The 20,672-nt window shown below is 36.5% G+C and overlaps 1 protein-coding gene across 1 annotated transcript in view; it reads right to left on the reverse strand.

Moving 5' to 3' along the window:
• Positions 1-20,672, reverse strand: part of LOC128057773 (UDP-glucose:glycoprotein glucosyltransferase 2-like) — a 141,366-nt gene that overhangs the window by 57,413 nt on the left and 63,281 nt on the right. Inside the window, exons 16-22 of the mRNA XM_052650275.1 lie at positions 20,079-20,210; positions 17,350-17,514; positions 16,901-17,024; positions 16,706-16,804; positions 7,946-8,040; positions 6,342-6,548; positions 3,347-3,478 (exon numbers count right to left, since the gene is read on the reverse strand). Coding sequence (XP_052506235.1) covers positions 3,347-3,478; positions 6,342-6,548; positions 7,946-8,040; positions 16,706-16,804; positions 16,901-17,024; positions 17,350-17,514; positions 20,079-20,210 — 954 coding nt within the window. The remainder of the gene's footprint in view (positions 1-3,346; positions 3,479-6,341; positions 6,549-7,945; positions 8,041-16,705; positions 16,805-16,900; positions 17,025-17,349; positions 17,515-20,078; positions 20,211-20,672) is intronic.

Genomic DNA, 20,672 nt, shown 5'->3' on the forward strand with positions numbered 1-20,672 from the left:
CCAATGAATATTCAGGACTGATTTCCTCTAGGACTGACTAGTTTGATCTCCTTTCAGTCCCAAGACTCTCAAGAATCTCCAACATCACAGTTCAGAAACATCAATTCTTCAGTGTTCAGCTTCTTTATGGTCCAACTCTCACATCCACAGGTGACTACTGGAAAAATCACAGCTTTGACTATAAGGACCTTTGTCGGCAAATTTATTTATTATGTAGTGTAATAAGAATAAATATAATTATATTGGGTTAGCTACAAAGTTCATTCAGATTTTTCTATAAGATGTTATAGAAAAACCTAAACAAACTTTTTGGCCAAACCAACAGCAACAATATTATTTAGGGTTTTATTTAATATTAAAATAGATTTTAAATTCTTTAGCATGTCAGTAAGAAAGTATGAGATCATCAATACTCCCTAGTTTTGATCATTTATAAACAATTTTAACTTTGAATATGTTTCAATTTTAATGTAAACATTTGGACCGTTCAAAATGAAGACTGATTCTAAAATGTCAGAATTATTTTGAACATTAAATGATCTGGTTCAGAATTATAGCTACCTGCTACAATTGCTATGATTATTTTGTTTTATAAAAGCATTACTTTTGAGACACAGTAATAAGCTAAGTATTACATTATAGTTCAGAAACCACAGTACTTATTTTCAGATATATCACACTTTTCTATTCAAACCACAATCCTACAAAGATAATCAAAATTATAATTTTTCATTACTCAACATAAAAAGTCAACATACTGACCTCTCCCCTGAATTTAACTCATATCCAGTTGCTGACTCAACCAGTCTACTCACAGGTCCAGGACGGAACACTGAGCGCTTACTATATGCAGAACTAAATTCTCTATCTGATCTTCCTTTTCTTTTGAACGAGCCCACTCCTCCTGCAAGTCTTCCTTACCTTAAAACAATGCAACTTCATTCTGCTGGTCATGCAGTTCTCTCACATCCCACAGCAAATCTGTAAGCAATTCCTGTTCACTTTTCCTTCAAAATACATCTCACGTCTACTTCTATTTCCACTAGAGCCATTCTGGTCCAGGCCACCATCAGCTCTCACTTGGTCTACTGTAATAGCTCCTAACTGGCTTCCCAACGTCTACAGTCTATTCTCAATGTAATAGCCACTGCTAACTGCTAAGTCGCTTCAGTCGTGTCCGACTCTGTGCGACCTCACAGACAGCAGCCCACCAGGCTCCCCCATCCTTGGGATTCTCTAGGCAAGAATACTGGAGTGGGTTGCCATTTCCTTCTCCACTAGTGATCCAAATAAAATGTAAGTCAGTTTATGTCAATCCTGTCTCCAGAACAATGAGCTTCTCAGCTCATTCAGTGTAAAACCACACCTGATCTGGCCCCCAACTACTTCTCTCCTGTTCTCCTCATATCTGCTATTCTTAGAACACATAGACATGAGCTCATCTCAGGACTTTGTACTCCTTGTTCCTTCTACCTAGAACATTCTTCCAGATTTGAAAACAGTTTGCTCTCTCACCTCTTTTGGTTCTCTATCCAGAAAACCCCGTATAAATAAGGAGACTATTTGTTTTTGTTCCCTGCGCATCACAATGTAAACTCCACAAAAGCATGTTTTTTCACTATTATACTCTTGGATTCCAGAAGAATGTTTGGTTCGTGGCAAGATTATAGCTAAATCCTTTTGTCAATTTCAAGGAAAATGAGAAGAAAAGAGTTCTAAAAGAAATAAGCTGCACATAACTATAATATTTATCACTAATATTGATTACAATATTATCATGGTTGAATTATATTAAGCCATGACAAAGAAAACATAGAGTAGCTTTTCCATTATGTATAACGAAAAGGCAAATTAATAGATACAGCAGGCTGTAACTTTTTCCTTTTTATCCCTTAAAATGCCTGACAAAGTCAAAGGTAGCCTTATACTTTAAAATTGTTCTAAAAAGTTTTATTTCTTCCCAAAGCAATTGCTAAAGAAAAAAAAGCAACACCATTTTTGGGCTTTCAAATAGCTCACTATCAAAATTCACTAACACTTTACAGTACTGCAATCATAAATGCCAACTGTTGTCACCAATCTTACAGTAGCACTGTACACAGATGCACCTGAGTCTCACTACCGTTAGGATCTAACACAATTAGCACAAGAACTGTTGCACTGAAGAAGAAATACTTAATTTGTGGATGATATGAGTCCCTCATTATTCTCCAATTTCTATTATTTACAGATTCAAATAAGAAAGAATAAATAAGCATAATTTTAAGTGAATGATGATATTGGAATGGAGCACAGAGGAAACAAAACTCATAAAAATGTAGAAAATGAGCTTTGATGATGACTTAGGGATATACAATTCGATGGTTCAAGCAGAGGTATGTCAAACACACTGCATTAGCTGATTTCTAAAAATACTTAAGCACCAGATTCAATTTTAAAAACTTAAATCACACCTGAGAAAGAAAACTAGACTATCATACTAAAAATATTAACAAGTAGCTATTGTCCACTAATTTTGTATGTATCTATTACAACTCCCTAATCAACTGGAAAAATATTTTTCGTATATTAAGAGAAAAAAGTGTGATTATAATTATGTATTCAAAAAACAGACACGGCTATGCAGAGTAGAAAAGGAGTTGAAGGTGCAACCTTGAGGGTGGGATGGTATGGGAGACAGGAGGAAGATCCAAGAGGGAGAGGACGTATGTATACCTATGGCTGATTCATACTGATGTGTGGCAGAAACTAATACAATATTGCAAAGCAATTATCCTCCAACTAAAAATAAATAAATTTTTTAAAAAGAAAAAATCTTTATTAAGATGGTGGGAGTAAGAGTGACTTTCCCCATAGTTTTTAAAAATTATATTAATACATATGACTTTATACCACAAAACTTACAAAGGTATTATTATTTAATATAATCAATTATAGAAAAAAGCTACAAAAAGAAAAAAGATGTTAAAATGTACTTTATACACACATTTACAACAGTGATTCTCAATTACAACGTTGTACTATATACTAAACTGCTTGTTCTAATACTTACGTTATAAAAGCTATCCCCAAAGAACATCCTCAGCCACATCCAATGTTATCACGGATGGGGTAGCGGTGAAGACACAGGGAGCATGCCATGAACTAGATTATCTCAGAGGCAAGTTTATTTATGCTGAGACCTGTCTGGCGTGAGCACCATCCTCTGTGTGTACTGCATCAGGTGTGTTGTAACAGAAAATGTTTGAGACCTTTGTATCACAGTGTCACTGAAAAAAGTAAGCAATCGCTAACCTTTGTATCACAGTGTCACTGAAAAAAGTAAGCAATCGCTTTTTCTGCTTACCCTCCCATTGCTGATAACACCTTTTTCTCCAGGACTCAATTTAAGTACATCTCGGCAGAACAACTGGTGAGTTCGAAAAATATTCACTCCAATGGTATTATATTTTTTCTCAAAGGCATTCTTATCCATCCCCTAAGGCATAAGTTAAGAATGATAAAACCAACAAGAGAACAGTAAATACAGAAAATATTTTTTTAACATACCTTACTTTAATAAGTCATTATAAAACTTAAAATTACATTAACTTTTGATTTTTAAAAGTACCATCTTGTTCTGAAATCACATTTTAAAAAAGAATCCTTCTCAGCAAGGCAATTACAATATTTGTAAATCCTGTTATAAGCAGATAGCTTGCTATTCATTTGTTGAGAATGTAAGGTGGATTACTGATTAATAAAATGCTAGGGAACATCATTTAAAAAAATTTAACATTAAAAAATAAAACACGTTAATTAAATTCTGAACTCAGTACTTCCATTTTGGTGTACTCAACTAAAAAATACTGGTTAGAATAAAAATACTCTGTCTCATTCCAATCCCACAAAACCAGTTTAGTAATAGTGCATTTAAACTTTGAAATACAAAAGTAATATTATCCATCTCAGTGTGTATCAAACATTTAGTGAAAGTCACTCAGTCATGTCCGACTCTTGCAATCCCATGGAGTTTATGGAATCCCATACAGTTTATGGAATTCTCCAGACTAGGATGCTGAAGTGGCTAGCCTTTCCCTTCTCCAAGGGATCTTCCCAACCCAGGGATCGAACCCAGGTCTCCCTCATTGCAGGTGGATTCTTTCAAACATTAATATGCATACAAATAACTTGGGTGTCTTATTAAAATATACATTCTACTGGAGTAGATCCAGGGTGGGCCTTGCCTTCTGCATTTTTATCATGTTCCTGGAACACCTACAATATCAGAAAAGGTTCCCTGCCTGCCCAAGGCACAGCCACAGGTAGGTACTGAGCTCTAGAAATCTGGCTAGTATGACTGAGAAATTTACTGTAATTTTATTTAAATTTAAAACAGCCACATGAAGTTGGTGGCTACAGTATCAGACAGTGCAACCCTAGAACTTCACTTTCAGAATCTCTCAGTCAACTCCTCTCTGACCACAAGCTGCTGACCCTCCAGCTCATTCACTCTAGTGTCACCAGAACAACCATTAGTCAACCCTTCAGTCCCTTGATCCAACCACTTGTCTATCGTGCTTTCCATATCATAGTTTTCCTCCTAACCAGGCTCTACCTCAGAGCCCTTTACCGTAACAAAAACAGTGCATGCTCAGTTCCCTTGAATGCCTCCTCTCAGTTATAATCACCTGGCAAAACTTCAACCCTGGTTAAACACAAATCTGTTTACTCTGTGACAGGATCTAAACAATGTTAGGATGGCTGGAGAATCACGTGCAGCCAACACTGATCTCACTTTCAGTTACAATCACTAATCTCAAGACAGCCCTCAGAAATTTTCCTATACCACTGTTGATTCACTTTCTCACTCACAGAACAATAGGAAATACTTGACATTCTCAGCTCTTTCCTCCAGCCTCTAAGAACACCTCAGTTCAGTTCAGTTCAGTTGCTCAGTCGTATCCGACTCTTTGCGACCCCATGACCTGCAGCATGCCAGGCTTCCCTGTCCATCACCAACTCCCAGAGCCTACCCAAACTCATGTCCATCGAGTCGATGATGCCATCCAGCCATCTCATCCTCTGTTGTCCCCTTGTCCTCCTGCCCCCAATCCCTCCCAGCATCAGGGTCTTTTCCAATGAGTCCCTACTCCCATCCTAATACTTAGCTAATGATCTGACCTCTTTTTGAAAACGGAATCAATCAGAAGAGAAGTACTCATCTTGCTACCACCAATAAATCTACCCTGTTCTTAAACCAATACTTACAACTTGTGCATTGGGTCCCAGCACCTCTTTTCCACTCAAGAAACATCCTCCCACTTTGCTCCCTTGTCTCTGTATCATCCTTTCTCATATTTGGATGGACTGTTTTCATTAGCATACCAAAAAAGTGAAATCCTTCCCTGACCTCAAGTCCTATTCTAGCTACACAAGTCCTATTTTAGCTACACAGTAGTTCTCTGTTTTCCACATAGGAAAATTCCTTTAGAAAGCTACAAATACTTGCTGTCTCTTTTCTGATTTCTCTTTCTCTCTTGGCTCCAGTTCACCTTTATACCTACTACTTCATCGAAACTATTATCAGTCACCAACGACCACCTTAACAAATAAAATGGTCCCTTATGAAGCCTAATTTCAAGACATTTGGCATAGTTGACCATGTCCTCCTGTAAATACTTTCTTCAGACCCACTGTATTCTTGAATCTGGTACATTCTTCTTACAGACTTTCCATGGCTTGATTTCTCATTTCATTGAGAGCTTTGCCCAAACAACAGCTCTTTAGAGATGCCTTCCCTTGACCACTCCAGCTAAAAGAACATCCCTCAAACAGTATATTTTCTTCTAATTTTTTTTCTAGCACTACTTGCCTTTTCTTTCCCAATACAATGTAAGTCCATACGAACAGGGATTCTCTCTGCCTTGTTCACAAGTATTATCCTCATTGTCTGGGACTCAATCAATAAATTTTTTGAATGGATTAATGAGTCTTTCTTCCAGAGCATCAGCTTTTACCTTAAAGTTTTTCCCTGTACTGGATCCCTTCAGTGAAATAACTGAGGATTATTCACATATTCCTTTAACTCTCAATTCTTCACATAAATAAATACATATCCAAACTAGAAAGCCATTAACTTTAAGATCATTGAGTAGTAGCTGAAATATCTGAAATTTGATACGTTCAGTGCTTCTATGCAAAGCCATATCATTCAGTGAGGACCTTTACCACTGTAAAGCTTATGATCCCCATTTGATTATACTTATTGATTTTTTGGCAACATATCTCCAAGCACACTGAAATATTTTTGAAATATGCAACAGATATGTATCTATTATTTCAAACAAATAGCTACTAACCTCAGTAAGCAACGTTTTAATTTTATTTCCAGAGTAAATAGCTGCAGCAGTTTTTTCTTCTGCCAGTTTCCTGAGAAAGTTTCTCAAAAAGCTGTTTTTCAGTGTTAGAAAAGCTGCCAGAATTCCTCTAGAAATAGTTGTGTTTTCTTCATCTATTTTTGATGTAGGATTATAAATAACCCCCAACCGACTATGACCACTTGTTTTCTGCAAAACAAATTTAAAGGTGATAAAGATCAGTATTTTACATATCCTTTTACAATGGAATTTTGTAAATCTCATAAAATTTTTAAAGACTAAAATCATACAAAGTACACTGGACCCTTAGACAGTGCAGGGGTCAGACACACTGACTCCCTGAGCAATCGAAAATCTACTTATAGTTGGCCCTCCGTATTCAAAGTTCCACATATGTAGAGTCAGCCAACCACAGATGACATAATACCGCAGTATTTACTACTGAAAAAAAATTGTGCATAAGTGGATCCATGCTGTTCAAACCCTGCTGCTGAAAAAGCAAAAGTATATTCTTTGACTACAGTATAATTAAGTTAGAAATCAATCACCAAAAGAAAACTAGAACATCAGTGAGATTTATGAGATTTGGTTTATAGCCCAACATCTACAAATGTTTTTTAAATGTTACATTTGTGCTTTGCAAGAACATATACTATGCAATGTGCATTCTTCTATCAATATTCATTAGGTAAAGTTTGGGGATTTTATTATTCAAATCATCTGTACATCCCTACTGATTTTCTGTTTACTTGTTTTACTTATTACTGAGATAGATATGTAAAAAACTAGTAGAATTGGAGGCTGGCAGATCAAGATCAGTGTGCCAGCATGGTCAGGTGCTGGTGAGGACCCTGTTCTGGGTTGCATTTTCTAATTTCTCCTTGGATCCTTACATGACAGAAAGAGAGTAGACTAGCCCTAGGACCTCTTCTTGTAAGAGCATTAATCCCATTTATGAGGACTCCACCGTTATGACCTAACTACCTCCTAAAGGTCCAATCTCCAAATTTCAGCACATTGAGGATTAGATTTGAACATAAAAATTTTGAAAGAAAAGAAAAAAGTGTTAGTCCCTCAGTAGTGTGCGACTCTGTGTGATCCCATGGACTGCAGCCTGCCAGGCTCCTTTGCCCATGGAATCCTCTAGGCAAGAATGCTGGAGTGGTTTGCCATTTCCTTCTCCAGGGGATCTTCCCCACCCAGGGATCAAACCTGAGTCTCCTGCATTGGAAGAAGATTCTTTACCATCTGAGCCACCAGGGAAGCCCTATAAATTTTGGCGGGGACACAAATGTTCAGCACATATAGGCTACTAGATATGTACATGTATATCTAACAGCAAGGACTAGAAGAGAATATACAAGTCATGAATCACAGAGGACATGTAGGGCTGTCTTTTCTGGGGCAAGGTCACCTATCTTACATGGAGAAAGAATCTGAATTCCTGACTTAGCACCATGTTCTAACCAAGTAAAGGAACTGAAAACATTAACATGAAGGAAAATAAAGACTTAATGAACATTTTTCATACTGCTTTCTCAAAATTACAGCACATTAATTTTTGTAGAAAGTATCCAAATACTCACCATGTGATTTAATGCATTAAAAAGCAGTTTTCTCCCAGATGGTTTGTCAAAATCAGCAACAATCCAGAAAGTAACTGAAGAAATTACATAATCATCTGAAAGTTTCAAACAGTATAAACTAATTCTTAAAATCAAAGCAAAGACAGGAACATTTCCAGTTAACAAAATACATAAAAATAATAATTTTTAAAATGGTGGGCAGAAATAAATGCAAAAGAAACAAAAGAGACCATAGCAAAAATCAACAAAGCCAAAAGCTGGTTCTTTGAAAGGATAAATAAAATTGACAAACCATTAGCCAGACTCATCAAGAAGCAAAGAGAGAAAAATCAAATCAATAAAATTAGAAATGAAAATGGAGAGATCACAACAGACAACACAGAAATACAAAGGATCATAAGAGACTACTATCAGCAGTTGTATGCCAATAAAATGGACAACGTGGAAGAAATGGACAAATTCTTAGAAAAGTACAACTTTCCAAAACTGAACCAGGAAGAAATAGAAAATCTTAACAGACCCATCACAAGCACGGAAATTGAAACTGTAATCAGAAATCTTCCAGCAAACAAAAGCCCAGGTCCAGACGGCTTCACAGCTGAATTCTACCAAAAATTTCGAGAAGAGCTAACACCTATCCTACTCAAACTCATCCAGAAAATTGCAGAGGAAGGTAAACTTCCAAACTCATTCTATGAGGCCACCATCATCCTAATACCAAAACCTGACAAAGATGTCACAAAAAAAGAAAACTACAGGCCAATATCACTGATGAACATAGATGCAAAAATCCTCAACAAAATTCTAGCAATCAGAATCCAACAACACATTAAAAAGATCATACACCATGACCAAGTGGGCTTTATCCCAGGGATGCAAGGATTCTTCAATATCTGCAAATCAATCAATGTAATTCACCACATTAACAAATTGAAAAATAAAAACCATATGATTATCTCAATAGATGCAGAGAAGGCCTTTGACAAAATTCAACATCCATTTATGATAAAAACTCTCCAGAAAGCAGGAATAGAAGGAACATACCTCAACATAATAAAAGCTATATATGACAAACCCACAGCAAACATTATCCTCAATGGTGAAAAACTGAAAGCATTTCCCCTACAGTCAGGAACAAGACAAGGGTGCCCACTTTCACCGCTACTATTCAACATAGTTCTGGAAGTTTTGGCCACAGAAATCAGAGCAGAAAAAGAAATAAAAGGAATCCAAATTGGAAAAGAAGAAGTAAAACTTTCACTGTTTGCAGATGACATGATCCTCTACATGGAAAACCCTAAAGACTCCACCAGAAAATTACTAGAGCTAATCAATGAATATAGTCAAGTTGCAGGATATAAAATCAACACACAGAAATCCCTTGCATTCCTATACACTAATAATGAGAAAGTAGAAAAAGAAATTAAGGAAACAATTCCATTCACCATTGCAACGAAAAGAATAAAATACTTAGGAATATATCTACCTAAAGAAACTAAAGACCTATATATAGAAAACTATAAAACACTAATGAAAGAAATCAAAGAGGACACTAATAGATGGAGAAATATACCATGTTCATGGATCGGAAGAATCAATATAGTGAAAATGAGTATACTACCCAAAGCAATTTACAAATTCAATGCAATCCCTATCAAGCTACCAGCCATATTTTTCACAGAACTAGAACAAATCATTTCAAGATTTGTATGGAAATACAAAAAACCTCGCATAGCCAAAGCAATCTTGAGAAAGAAGAATGGAACTGGAGGAATCAACTTGCCTGACTTCAGGCTCTACTACAAAGCCACACTCATCAAGACAATATGGTACTGGCACAAAGACAGACATATAGATCAACGGAACAAAATAGAAAGCCCAGAGATAAATCCACACACATATGGACACCTTATCTTTGGCAAAGGAGGCAAGAATATACAATGGAGTAAAGACAATCTCTTTAACAAGTGGTGCTGGGAAAACTGGTCAACCACTTGTAAAAGAATGAAACTAGATCACTTTCTAACACCACACACAAAAATAAACTCAAAATGGATTAAAGATCTAAATGTAAGACCAGAAACTATAAAACTCCTAGAGGAGAATATAGGCAAAACACTCTCCGACATAAATCACAGCACGATCCTCTATGATCCACCTCCCAGAATACTGGAAATAAAAGCAAAAATAAACAAATGGGATCTAATTAAAATTAAAAGCTTCTGCACAACAAAGGAAAATATAAGCAAGGTGAAAAGACAGCCTTCTGAATGGGAGAAAATAATAGCAAATGAAGCAACTGACAAACAACTAATCTCAAAAATATACAAGCAACTTATGCAGCTCAATTCCAGAAAAATAAATGACCCAATCAAAAAATGGGCCAAAGAACTAAATAGACATTTCTCCAAAGAAGACATACGGATGGCTAACAAACACATGAAAAGATGCTCAACATCACTCATTATCAGAGAAATGCAAATCAAAACCACAATGAGGTACCACTTCACACCAGTCAGAAAGTCAGCGATCCAAAAATCTGCAAGCAATAAATGCTGGAGAGGGTGTGGAGAAAAGGGAACCCTTCTACACTGTTGGTGGGAATGCAAACTAGTACAGCCACTTTGGAGAACAGTGTGGAGATTCCTTAAAAAATTGCAAATAGAACTGCCTTATGACCCAGCAATCCCACTGCTGGGCATACACACCGAGGAAACCAGAATTGAAAGAGACACATGTACCCCAATGTTCATCGCAGCACTGTTTATAATAGCCAGGACATGGAAACAACCTAGATGTCCATCAGCAGATGAATGGATAAGAAAGCAGTGGTACATATACACAATGGAGTATTACTCAGCCGTTAAAAAGAATACATTTCAATCAGTTCTGATGAGATGGATGAAACTAGAGCTGATAATACAGAGTGAAGTAAGCCAGAAAGAAAAACACCAATACAGTATACTAACACATATATATGGAATTTAGAAAGATGGCAATGACGACCCTGTATGCAAGACAGCAAAAAAGACACAGATGTGTATAATGGACTTTTGGACTCAGAGGGAGAGGGAGAGGGTGGGATGATTTGGGAGAATGGCATTGTAACATGTATACTATTATGTAAGAATCGAATTGCCAGTCTATGTCCGACGCAGGATACAGCATGCTTGGAGCTGGTGCACGGTGATGACCCAGAGAGATGTTATGGGGAGGGAGGTGGGAGGGGGGTTCATGTTTGGGAACGCATGTACACCCGTGGTGGATTCATGTCAATGTATGGCAAAACCAATACAGTATTGTAAAATAAAATAAAGTAAAAATAAAAAATTAAAAAAAAATAAAATGAATCATTTTGAAAATAAGCAAATACTGGTAAAAATTAAACACACAGAGAGTGAAATACATAGAAGATGTTAAGAGTAACTCATTTATAAACTTTGTATAAATTCAGATACCAAAAAGAAAGAATAGTCCCCAAGAAACACATCTATGGGATACTTTTGCCAGTAGAGAAAATTTTATTATGCTTATCAAGGTTCCACTGTTGGCATGCAAAATTGTCTTCCAGCTACATATGTAAAAACAATGATATTTATACCTTACATAATGTAAAACCACACACAATAAATTAGCAGCAGATACTGGAAACAGCAATATTTCATGTATTTCAAAAATTCTGGCTATTGTTAATTTAGTCTGATTTATATCATCTTGTGTGAAAAACATCAATATATTTTTTTTCCAGAAACATCTGAAAATCTGGAAGCCACAAGATGAAACAATTTTTAATTCTGCAGTCACAGTTAAATGGGTTTCATTTCATCCAACCTCAGCATATAACATCTGAAATAATACTTGTCTGGCTATCATTAAACCTATACAAAAATTAGTCCCTTAGATCATATGACCCACTTAAAATAACTGTAAAAAGTCTGCTACACCAAAAACTTACACCTGAACAGATGAGAAGCTACAGTTATCATCACTCTTGTTGTTCAATCACTAAGTCGTGTCTGACTCTTTTTAATCCCATGGACTGCAGCACACCAGGCTTCCCTGTCCTGCACCATCTCCTGGAGTTTACTCAAATTCATATCCACTGAGTAGGTGATGCTATTGTACCATACCCAGTAATATATAATTATGCAAAAACTGGCTTTGGTTAATGAAAAAAATATGTAACAAAATGAAGGACAACACTGATTCTCTTTACAATCCTTCAGAAGCAATTTAATAGTAATGCAATGGTGGCACATTCTTTTCAAAGAAAGGTAAAGAATTCTCATGCCTTCTTAAATGTCAGCACTTTTACAATTACAAATAGTAAACTGAGAAATACTTCAAAGATTCTAAGCAAGTTTATCCCAATTTTATATTTCTTTCAGTTCAGGTCAGTTTAGTCGCTCAGTTGTGTCCGACTCTTTGCAACCCCATGATTGCAGCATGCCAGGCCTCCCAGTCCGTCACCAACTCCCGGGTAAACACAACTCATATCCATCGAGTCGGTGATGCCATCCAGCCATCTCATCCTCTGTTCTCCCCTTCTCCTCCTGCCCTCAATCCCTCCCAGCATCAGGGTCTTTTCAAATGAGTCAACTCTTTGCATGAGGTGGCCAAAGTATTGGAGTTTCAGCTTTAGCATGAGTCCTTCCAATGAACACCCAGGACTAATCTCCTTCAGGATGGACTGGTTGGATCTCCTTGCAGTCCAAGGGACTCTCAAGAGTCTTCTCCAACACCACAGTTCAAAAGCATAATTCTTCAGTGCTCAGCTTTCGTCACAGTCCAACTCTCACACCCATACATGACCACTGGAAAAACCATAGCCTTGACTAGACAGACCTTTGTTGGCAAAGCAATGTCTCTGCTTTTGAATATGCTATCTAGGTTGGTCATAACTTTCCTTCCAAGGAGTAAGCGTCTTTTAATTTCATGGCTGCAATCACCATCCATGGTGATTTTGGAGCCCCAAAACATAATATCAGCCACTGTTTCCACTGTTTCCCCATCTATTTGCATGAAGTGATGGGACCAGGTGATGGGATCCCAAGTGATGGGATCTTCGTTTTCTGAATGTTAAGCTTTAAGCCAACTTTTTCACTCTCCTCTTTCACTTTCAACAAGGGGCTTTTTAGTTCCTCTTCACTTTCTGCCATAAGGGTGGTATCATCTGCATATCTGAGGTTATTGATATTTCTCCCGGCAATCTTGATTCCAGCTTGTGTTTCTTCCAGTCCATCGTTTCTCATGATGTACTCTGCATATAAGTTAAATGAGCATGGTGACAATATATAGTCTTGACGTACACCTTTTCCTATTTGGAACTGCTGGGAGCCAGCACGGGAGATCCCATCCATGACAAGGTCACGCGGAGAGGCCTGATGGGCAAGGCGAGTCAGGTCTCAAGGGGTCCTCTGTCTGAGCATCTACCCCAAAACCAAAATCTGTCTGTTTACTGTCTGCTATACTATACTCTTCTGACATTACCACCTTTTCTCTGGAAAGAGTTAATTCAGAGCTCCAGTTAACAGTCTCATCCATATAAAAAGAATGTCTCAGTTTAAACCCCTTTGATGGCTTTCTAACTTATCTGACCCATCTGCCCGGACTTCACAACTTGTAGATTGTTTACAGCCCCCAACCGTGAGAGGCACGAAGCTTAAAGCATCTTAAAGATATAGAGCCTTTTAGAGCTAAGAATTAGTTTGGTGAAGGGTTCCATTGCTGAGTTAATGTTTGCCACCAGGCCTCCATATCCTTTATCTTTTAGACACCTTGGAGGATATTAATCAATGTAATCGGGATGCAGAAATAAGAATATAGTAGTTTTGATGTTAACAATACTAAACTTTTGAGTTAATTAATTTTCTCTGTTATAAATCACTCTACTCCACTTTCTTGTTATAAATTGTTGTATCCTTGCTATGTAAACATGTAACTTTATTTAGTGCTTTCTGAGAGTGACACCAGACTTTGGGAAGAACAACACTATTACCCTTATCAGAAAAGGGCTGTAAAATGTTAACTGGCCTTCTGGCCAAAAGATGAGGTAAATCACCTAAGACTTATGTATACAACTAGGTATGCAGAGAGAAAGCCTGGTCTCGATAAGAGTCAGTGCTGTTGACACTACATAATTTTGTATTATCCATTGATCTCTACATACAACCAAAAAGTATAAAAAGCTTTCCAAACAATAAAGATAGACCAGTTTCTCTGACCAGCTCCTTGAACTGGTTTCTTGGAAATCTGGCTTCCCCCGTGTCGAGTCTCTCTCTCTCTCTCTCTTTCTACCTCTCCCTCCCTCTACTTTAAAGGCTAAATTCCCATCTGGGGCATAGAGGCTCTCTAAGTCTACTTACTTGCCCTGACTTTTAAGATCCACACGGAAGGGAGCCTAAGGTGGGGTACCCTCTGCTATTCAAGTGGGCGCCGGTGGCCTAATGTAGACAGTACAAGTTCCTTGTCTTGGAACTTTATTAGTTCTCCACGTAAACCAAGCTATTCAGCATCTTTTCTCCACTAAGTTTCCCACTACACTATTCCTTCCTAATCTCTCTTTTATATTTCTAAATAAGTACGTTTTTCCTCACCTACTCCATCTCCCCTTCAAATTACCCTAGATCCACCGGGGCAAGACCCCGTAAGTCTGTTGTTCCATGTCCAGTTCTAACTGTTGCTTCCTGACCTGCATACAGGTTTCTCAAGAGGCAGGTCAGGTGGTCTGGTATTCCCATCTCTTTCAGAATTTTCCACAGTTTATTGTGATCCACACAGGCAAAGGCTTTGGCATAGTCAATAAAGCAGAAATAGATGTTTTTCTAGAACTCTCCTGCCCTTTTGATGATCCAGTGGATGTTGGCAATTTGATCTCTGGTTCCTCTGCTTCTTCTAAACCAGCTTGAACATCTGGAAGTTCACGGTTCATGTATTGCTGAAGCCCGGCTTGCAGAATTTTGAGCATCACTTTACTAACATGTGAGATGAGTGCAATTGTGTGGTAGTTTGAGCATTGTTTTGCATTGCCTTTCTTTGGGATTGGAATGAAAACTGACCTTTTCCAGTCCTGTGGCCACTGGTGAGTTTTCCAGATCTGCTGGCATATTGAGTGCAGCACTTTCACAGCATCATCTTTCAGGATTTGAAATAGCTCAACTGGAATTCCATCACCTCCACTAGCTTTGTTCGTAGTGATGCTTTCTAAGGCCCACTTGACTTCCCATTCCAGGAGGCCTGGCTCTAGGTGAGTGATCACACCATCATGATTATCTGGGTCATGAAGATCTTTTTTGTACAGCTCTTCCGTGTATTCTTGCCACCTCTTCTTAATATCTTCTGCTTCTGTTAGGTCCCTACCATTTCGGTCCTTTATCGGGCCCATCTTTGCATGAAATGTTCCCTAGGTATCTCTAATTTTCTTGAAGAGATCTCTAGTCTTTCCCACTCTACTGTTTTCCTCTATTTCTTTGCATTGAACGCTGAGGAAGGCTTTCTTATCTCTCCTTCCTATTCTTTGGAACTCTGCATTCAGATGCTTTTATCTTTCTTTTTCTCCTTTGCTTTTTGCTTCTCTTCTTTTCACAGCTATTTGTAAGGCCTCCTCAGATAGCCATTTTGCTTTTTTGCATCTCTTTTTCTTGGGGATGGTCTTGATCCCATACAAATAAAGAAATAAGGTGTTTCTTAATTATTCTTTTAAATTGCAAGAGATTTAATCTAAGGGCATTAATTATAGGCTAACTTACTCTATTCTGACACCCCAAAGCAAGTTTTGAAATACAGTACAGAACCTGATAAATATATTTCTTCTATTTTTTCATTCCCTGTTTCTCTGTCTACTTTTCCCTTCACTTGACACATTCAGGACCTTAGCCTGACATACAATGGAACTGAATTATATTTTATTATTTGTTGAATTTCTTGTAGACAGACCAGTTTATGAACATAAAATCACAGATCTGTTAGAAAGTAATTCAAAGGTGATCTGGTCCTAATTTGCATTCACCCCATAGTATTCCCAAAAACTAGCTGTCTGGTTAAATCTCTCTCATATATAAAAATTACCCCTTATTTCACAGTAATTTCATCTTTAGATCACTCATTGTCAGAAAGTTGCCACTTTATATAACAACATAAAAATCAGCTTTCTTTTATGTTTCATGCATGGGTTCTCTGTGTTTTCTCCAGAACAATGTAGCTCAAACAAAACAAAGTGAAACTCAAACCAACCAAACTGCATTATCTGAAAAGTTCATAGTATCTCAGAAGTCTGTGGTCATACTATAGTTTTCCTATCTAGGCTAAATCCTTATTTCCAGAGATGTTTCTGTCTTGGTCTCCCTTCCTCTGGATATGACCTCTATCCTAAGCAAAACATTCAGACACTATTTAACCAGAATGCAGAACTATTCTCTCACCTGGGGATTATACTTTTACTCATGCCTTATAAGATTATCAGGTTACTTAATCTTTAAAGTGTTTTACCACCTTCCTACAAAGGAGAATAACTGAATAGCTTGCTTTAAAAAAAAGGCAAAGAAATAAGATTAACCCCTCTGCATATATGTGAAGCTACGATAGGCAGCATCATTTTTCTCAGCAAAATCCTTTTATCCTAACAATTTACAAATTCTCAAATTGAAAACCAGGCCTCTAGTCAAATATCAACATACAAAAATGCGTTATGGAAACATTTAATAAAATTATTAACTTTTACCATTTAGGAATAAATTCAGGAAAATGAAATATGCTTATTACCTCCTTCAGTTACATAGTGCATGTTCTCTGCAATTACAGCACTCTTATCTTGTGTATCCAAGAAGGAGAAAGTAGAGAAATCTTCAACATCAGCAGTTACTAAAAATTTTAATATTAAATGTTAAATAATGAACTAATAAAACATTCACAACTCAATAAACATTTGTAGAAAAGTACAGGGAAGGATTATTTTACCTGATGTAGATATCAAATTAAGGTACTGCCATTTATTGTTCAAAATCAAAGGATTTATTCGGGGCACAACATTATTTTTACCCATCAGGAAGTCAACTGCATTTATTCGATCATTTAAGGCACCCTAAAATAACAAAATACTATTTAGGTAATATAGGCAATTTATATGCATATGTTTTAATATGATGCAGGGAATACATTTAAAGATTGCTTAATCTAAAATAAGTTAATTTAAGATTCTTATAAAACTGGAGTTTATTTCCAATTAAGCAATTTTTAGATGTAATTATGCACAGATAAATTTAATTACTACTTTAAAAAGCACTACTAAATGATTAGAATGGAAACTTTTATGCAATTAACTTTAGCTATTAAGATAGTTCTAATGTAATACAGAAATAATTTATAAATATCACTCATCATACATTTTCTCATACATGCTTACCTACCATAAAAACTTCCTTTTGTAAATATGCAGTTGTATCCATCATTCTGTGAAGAACAGCCATTTCTAGTTCCTTAAAATTCAGCTCTTCACGGTGAAAGGATTCACCATTATAAAGAGCTTGAGGCAAAGGACCCAAGCCAGTCATCTTATAAAAGTTTGTTCCTGCCTATTCAATTAAAAAAAATACCAGAGAATTAAGCAGAATATGTCTGTTTGAAAAAGAAATACATAAACAAAGGGACTGCCACATTTTTGTATGTCATAGAAAAATGTTAGTTTTGCTAATTTTATCTGTTCTTTACAACACTACTTAAAGGAAGGTAATTTACCTACAGAGAGCAAGTCAGAAAACTTTTTTTAAAAGAGCCAGACACATATTTTAGGTTTTGAGCCATCTGGTCTCTGACACAACTACTCAATCATGATGTTACAGTGCAAAAGCAGTGACACACAACACATGAACAAATGAACTTGGCAGTCTCCAACAACCTGTGTTTATAAAAACAGGTGGAAAAATAGGTGGTAGAAAGGCTGGATTTGGCTCAGGGGCTGTAGTTTGCTGGCCTTTGATAGAGGGTATGACTTCACTTTAAAAAATACATCTACCTGCATAAGAGGTTAATTTATCTCTATGTTCATTTGTTTAGTAAACATTCATTGAATTCATGTGTTTGGCTAGACTGTGAGTACAAAGCTAAAATATCTGCCTTCAAGGGGCTCACATATATACAAGCAAAACTGAGGCCATATACCAGGTTTTATGGGAGCCCAGAAAAGAAGTGACAAAGTTTGAGTGTGGAGAGAAGGGATCATAGAAACCCTCTTCAGGGAATAAGAGCAAAATCTTAAAGGACAAGTAAAAATTTGCTTGTCCTTTAAAAGTGGAGAAAGACATTCCAAGCAAAAACAGACAGCACTGCAAGGAACAGAAGGGAAAAGAGAGTATGGTATATTCAGGTAATGGCAAACAGTTTTTTGTGTTTACAGTGGGAGGAGTTATTAATATGTACAGAGAAGATATTTGGCCATAGGGGTGGAGGGGCTAGATCATGAAGGTCTTCAGCATCTGGATTTTATCTTGTATGATACAGTATCACTAATAATTAATTCATCACTACTCAACACTATGTATCATTAAAATTGTCATGATAGCCAACATATTAATAATTACTCTCTGAAGCTAAGTACTATTTTATATGCACTTTATAGATGATAAAACATACAGAGAGTCACTTACAATGTCATATAACTACTACATTTTGGAAACAGAATTTGTACTTATAAGTGTGTGACAAATAGTCTGAATTTGTAACCACTGAACTATATTATCTCTGAGCTATATTACATATATATATATATATATAAAACTGTATATATATGCCAGGAGAAGTATCAGTAACCTCAGATATGCAGACACTACACTTATGGCAGAAAGCAAAGAAGAAGTAAAGAGCCTCTTGATGAAAGTGAAAGAAGAGAGTGAAAAAGTTGGCTTAAAGCTCAACAATAAGATCATGGAATCTGGTCCCATCACTTCATGGCAAATCGATGGGGAAACAGTGACAGATCTTATTTTGGGGGGCTCCAAAATCACTGCATATGGTGACCGCAGCCATGAAATTAAAAGATGCTTGCTCCTTGGAAGAAAAGTTATGACCAATCTAGACAGCATATTAAAAAGCAGAGACATTACTTTGCCAACAAAGGACCATCTCGTCAAGGCTACAGTTTTTTCCAGTAGTCATGTATGTGAGAGTTGGACTGTGACGAAAGCTGAGCACTGAAGAATTGATGCTTTTGAACTGTGGTGTTGGAGAAGACTCTTGAGAGTCCCTTGGACTACAAGGAGATCCAACCAGTCCATCCTGGAAGGACCAGTTCATTGGAAGGACTGATGGTGAAGCTGAAACTCCAATACTTTGGCCACCTGATATGAAGAGCTGACTCATGGGAAAAGACCTTGATGCTGGGAGGGATTGAGGGCAGGAGGAGAAGGGGACAACAGAGGATGAGATGGCTGGATGGCATCATCAACTCAATGGACATAGGTTTGGGTCAACTCTGGGAGTTGGTGATGGACAGGGATGTATGGCGTGCTGCGGTTCATGGGGTCGCAATGAGTCAGACATGACTGAGCGACTGAACTGAAGGGAATACATATATTAACAATTATATCTTCTTCTTGGACTGATCCATTGATCATTGTATGATATCCTCCTTTGTCTCTTATTTCAGCCTTTGTTTTAAACTCTATTTCATCTGATGTAACTGGTTTTCTTCTCATCTTCCAGGATTTCTTCTCATCTCCATTGCATGGAATATCTATTTAATTCCTTCACTTTCAGTCTGTGTGTATCTTCAGATCTGAAGTTAAGTCTCTTGGAGGCAGCTTATACACAAGTCTTGCTTGTATATCCATCTGGTTACTGTCCTTTGATTGAAGCATTTAGTCCATTTACATTATAGTAATTATTGGTAGGTATGTACATATTGCCACTTTGTTAATTGTTTTAGTGATTTTCTACACTATTAGTTCTGAGAAGTAACTTTTTTGATGTCAACAGTGGTAACTTAAACACTGTATAAAATGTGTCATTCAAAGGTATAAATTTCCCTTTTTTTAACATTTAAAATCTAAATCTGACTGTAGAGTTAGTTATAGTAAAATCATTTATTCATGAGATAATAAGTTTCTTCACCATATTTTTAAAGATTTGCATTCCAACTTACCTTTCTTTCACCATCATATTTAGAATCAATTCCCAAAATATCCCAAATATTAGCATGAGGAAACTTATTTTGGAGAACATGCTTCACATTGTTCACAGTGAGTATTTTGTGATTCTCCACTTTTTGGTACATCTGTGAAAATAAAGATATTATGATTTTCATCTTACAGTAATTAGTTTTATTTCTTTTCCTTAGCATGAATATTTACAAAGAACTTATTTTATATTTTCTAAGTTCTAAGCATATTACATACATACATTTATATACACACTTACCCCCACATACAGAGATAAGCAAACTATTTTAACAATAAAATCTATTCTCTTCTAATAAAAATGGTACATTCTATAGCTTTCAAAATACCATATCAAGTTTCTATGTTAGTCTATTTTGATCAAGCCAGACCCTATAATTCTTAATAAAACAATGGTTACATTTTAAAAGATATATATATATATATATATATATACACACACACACACACACACACATACACAAATAGTTTAAATGACTTATTTCAGAAATGCTTATTTTCATTTCCAATTGCTCTTTGGTAAATATCTTAACTAGCTTTTTTTCTATACATCCATTCTT

Source organism: Budorcas taxicolor, chromosome 12 (assembly GCF_023091745.1).
Source record: "Budorcas taxicolor isolate Tak-1 chromosome 12, Takin1.1, whole genome shotgun sequence".
Taxonomy (NCBI): Eukaryota; Metazoa; Chordata; class Mammalia; order Artiodactyla; family Bovidae; genus Budorcas; species Budorcas taxicolor.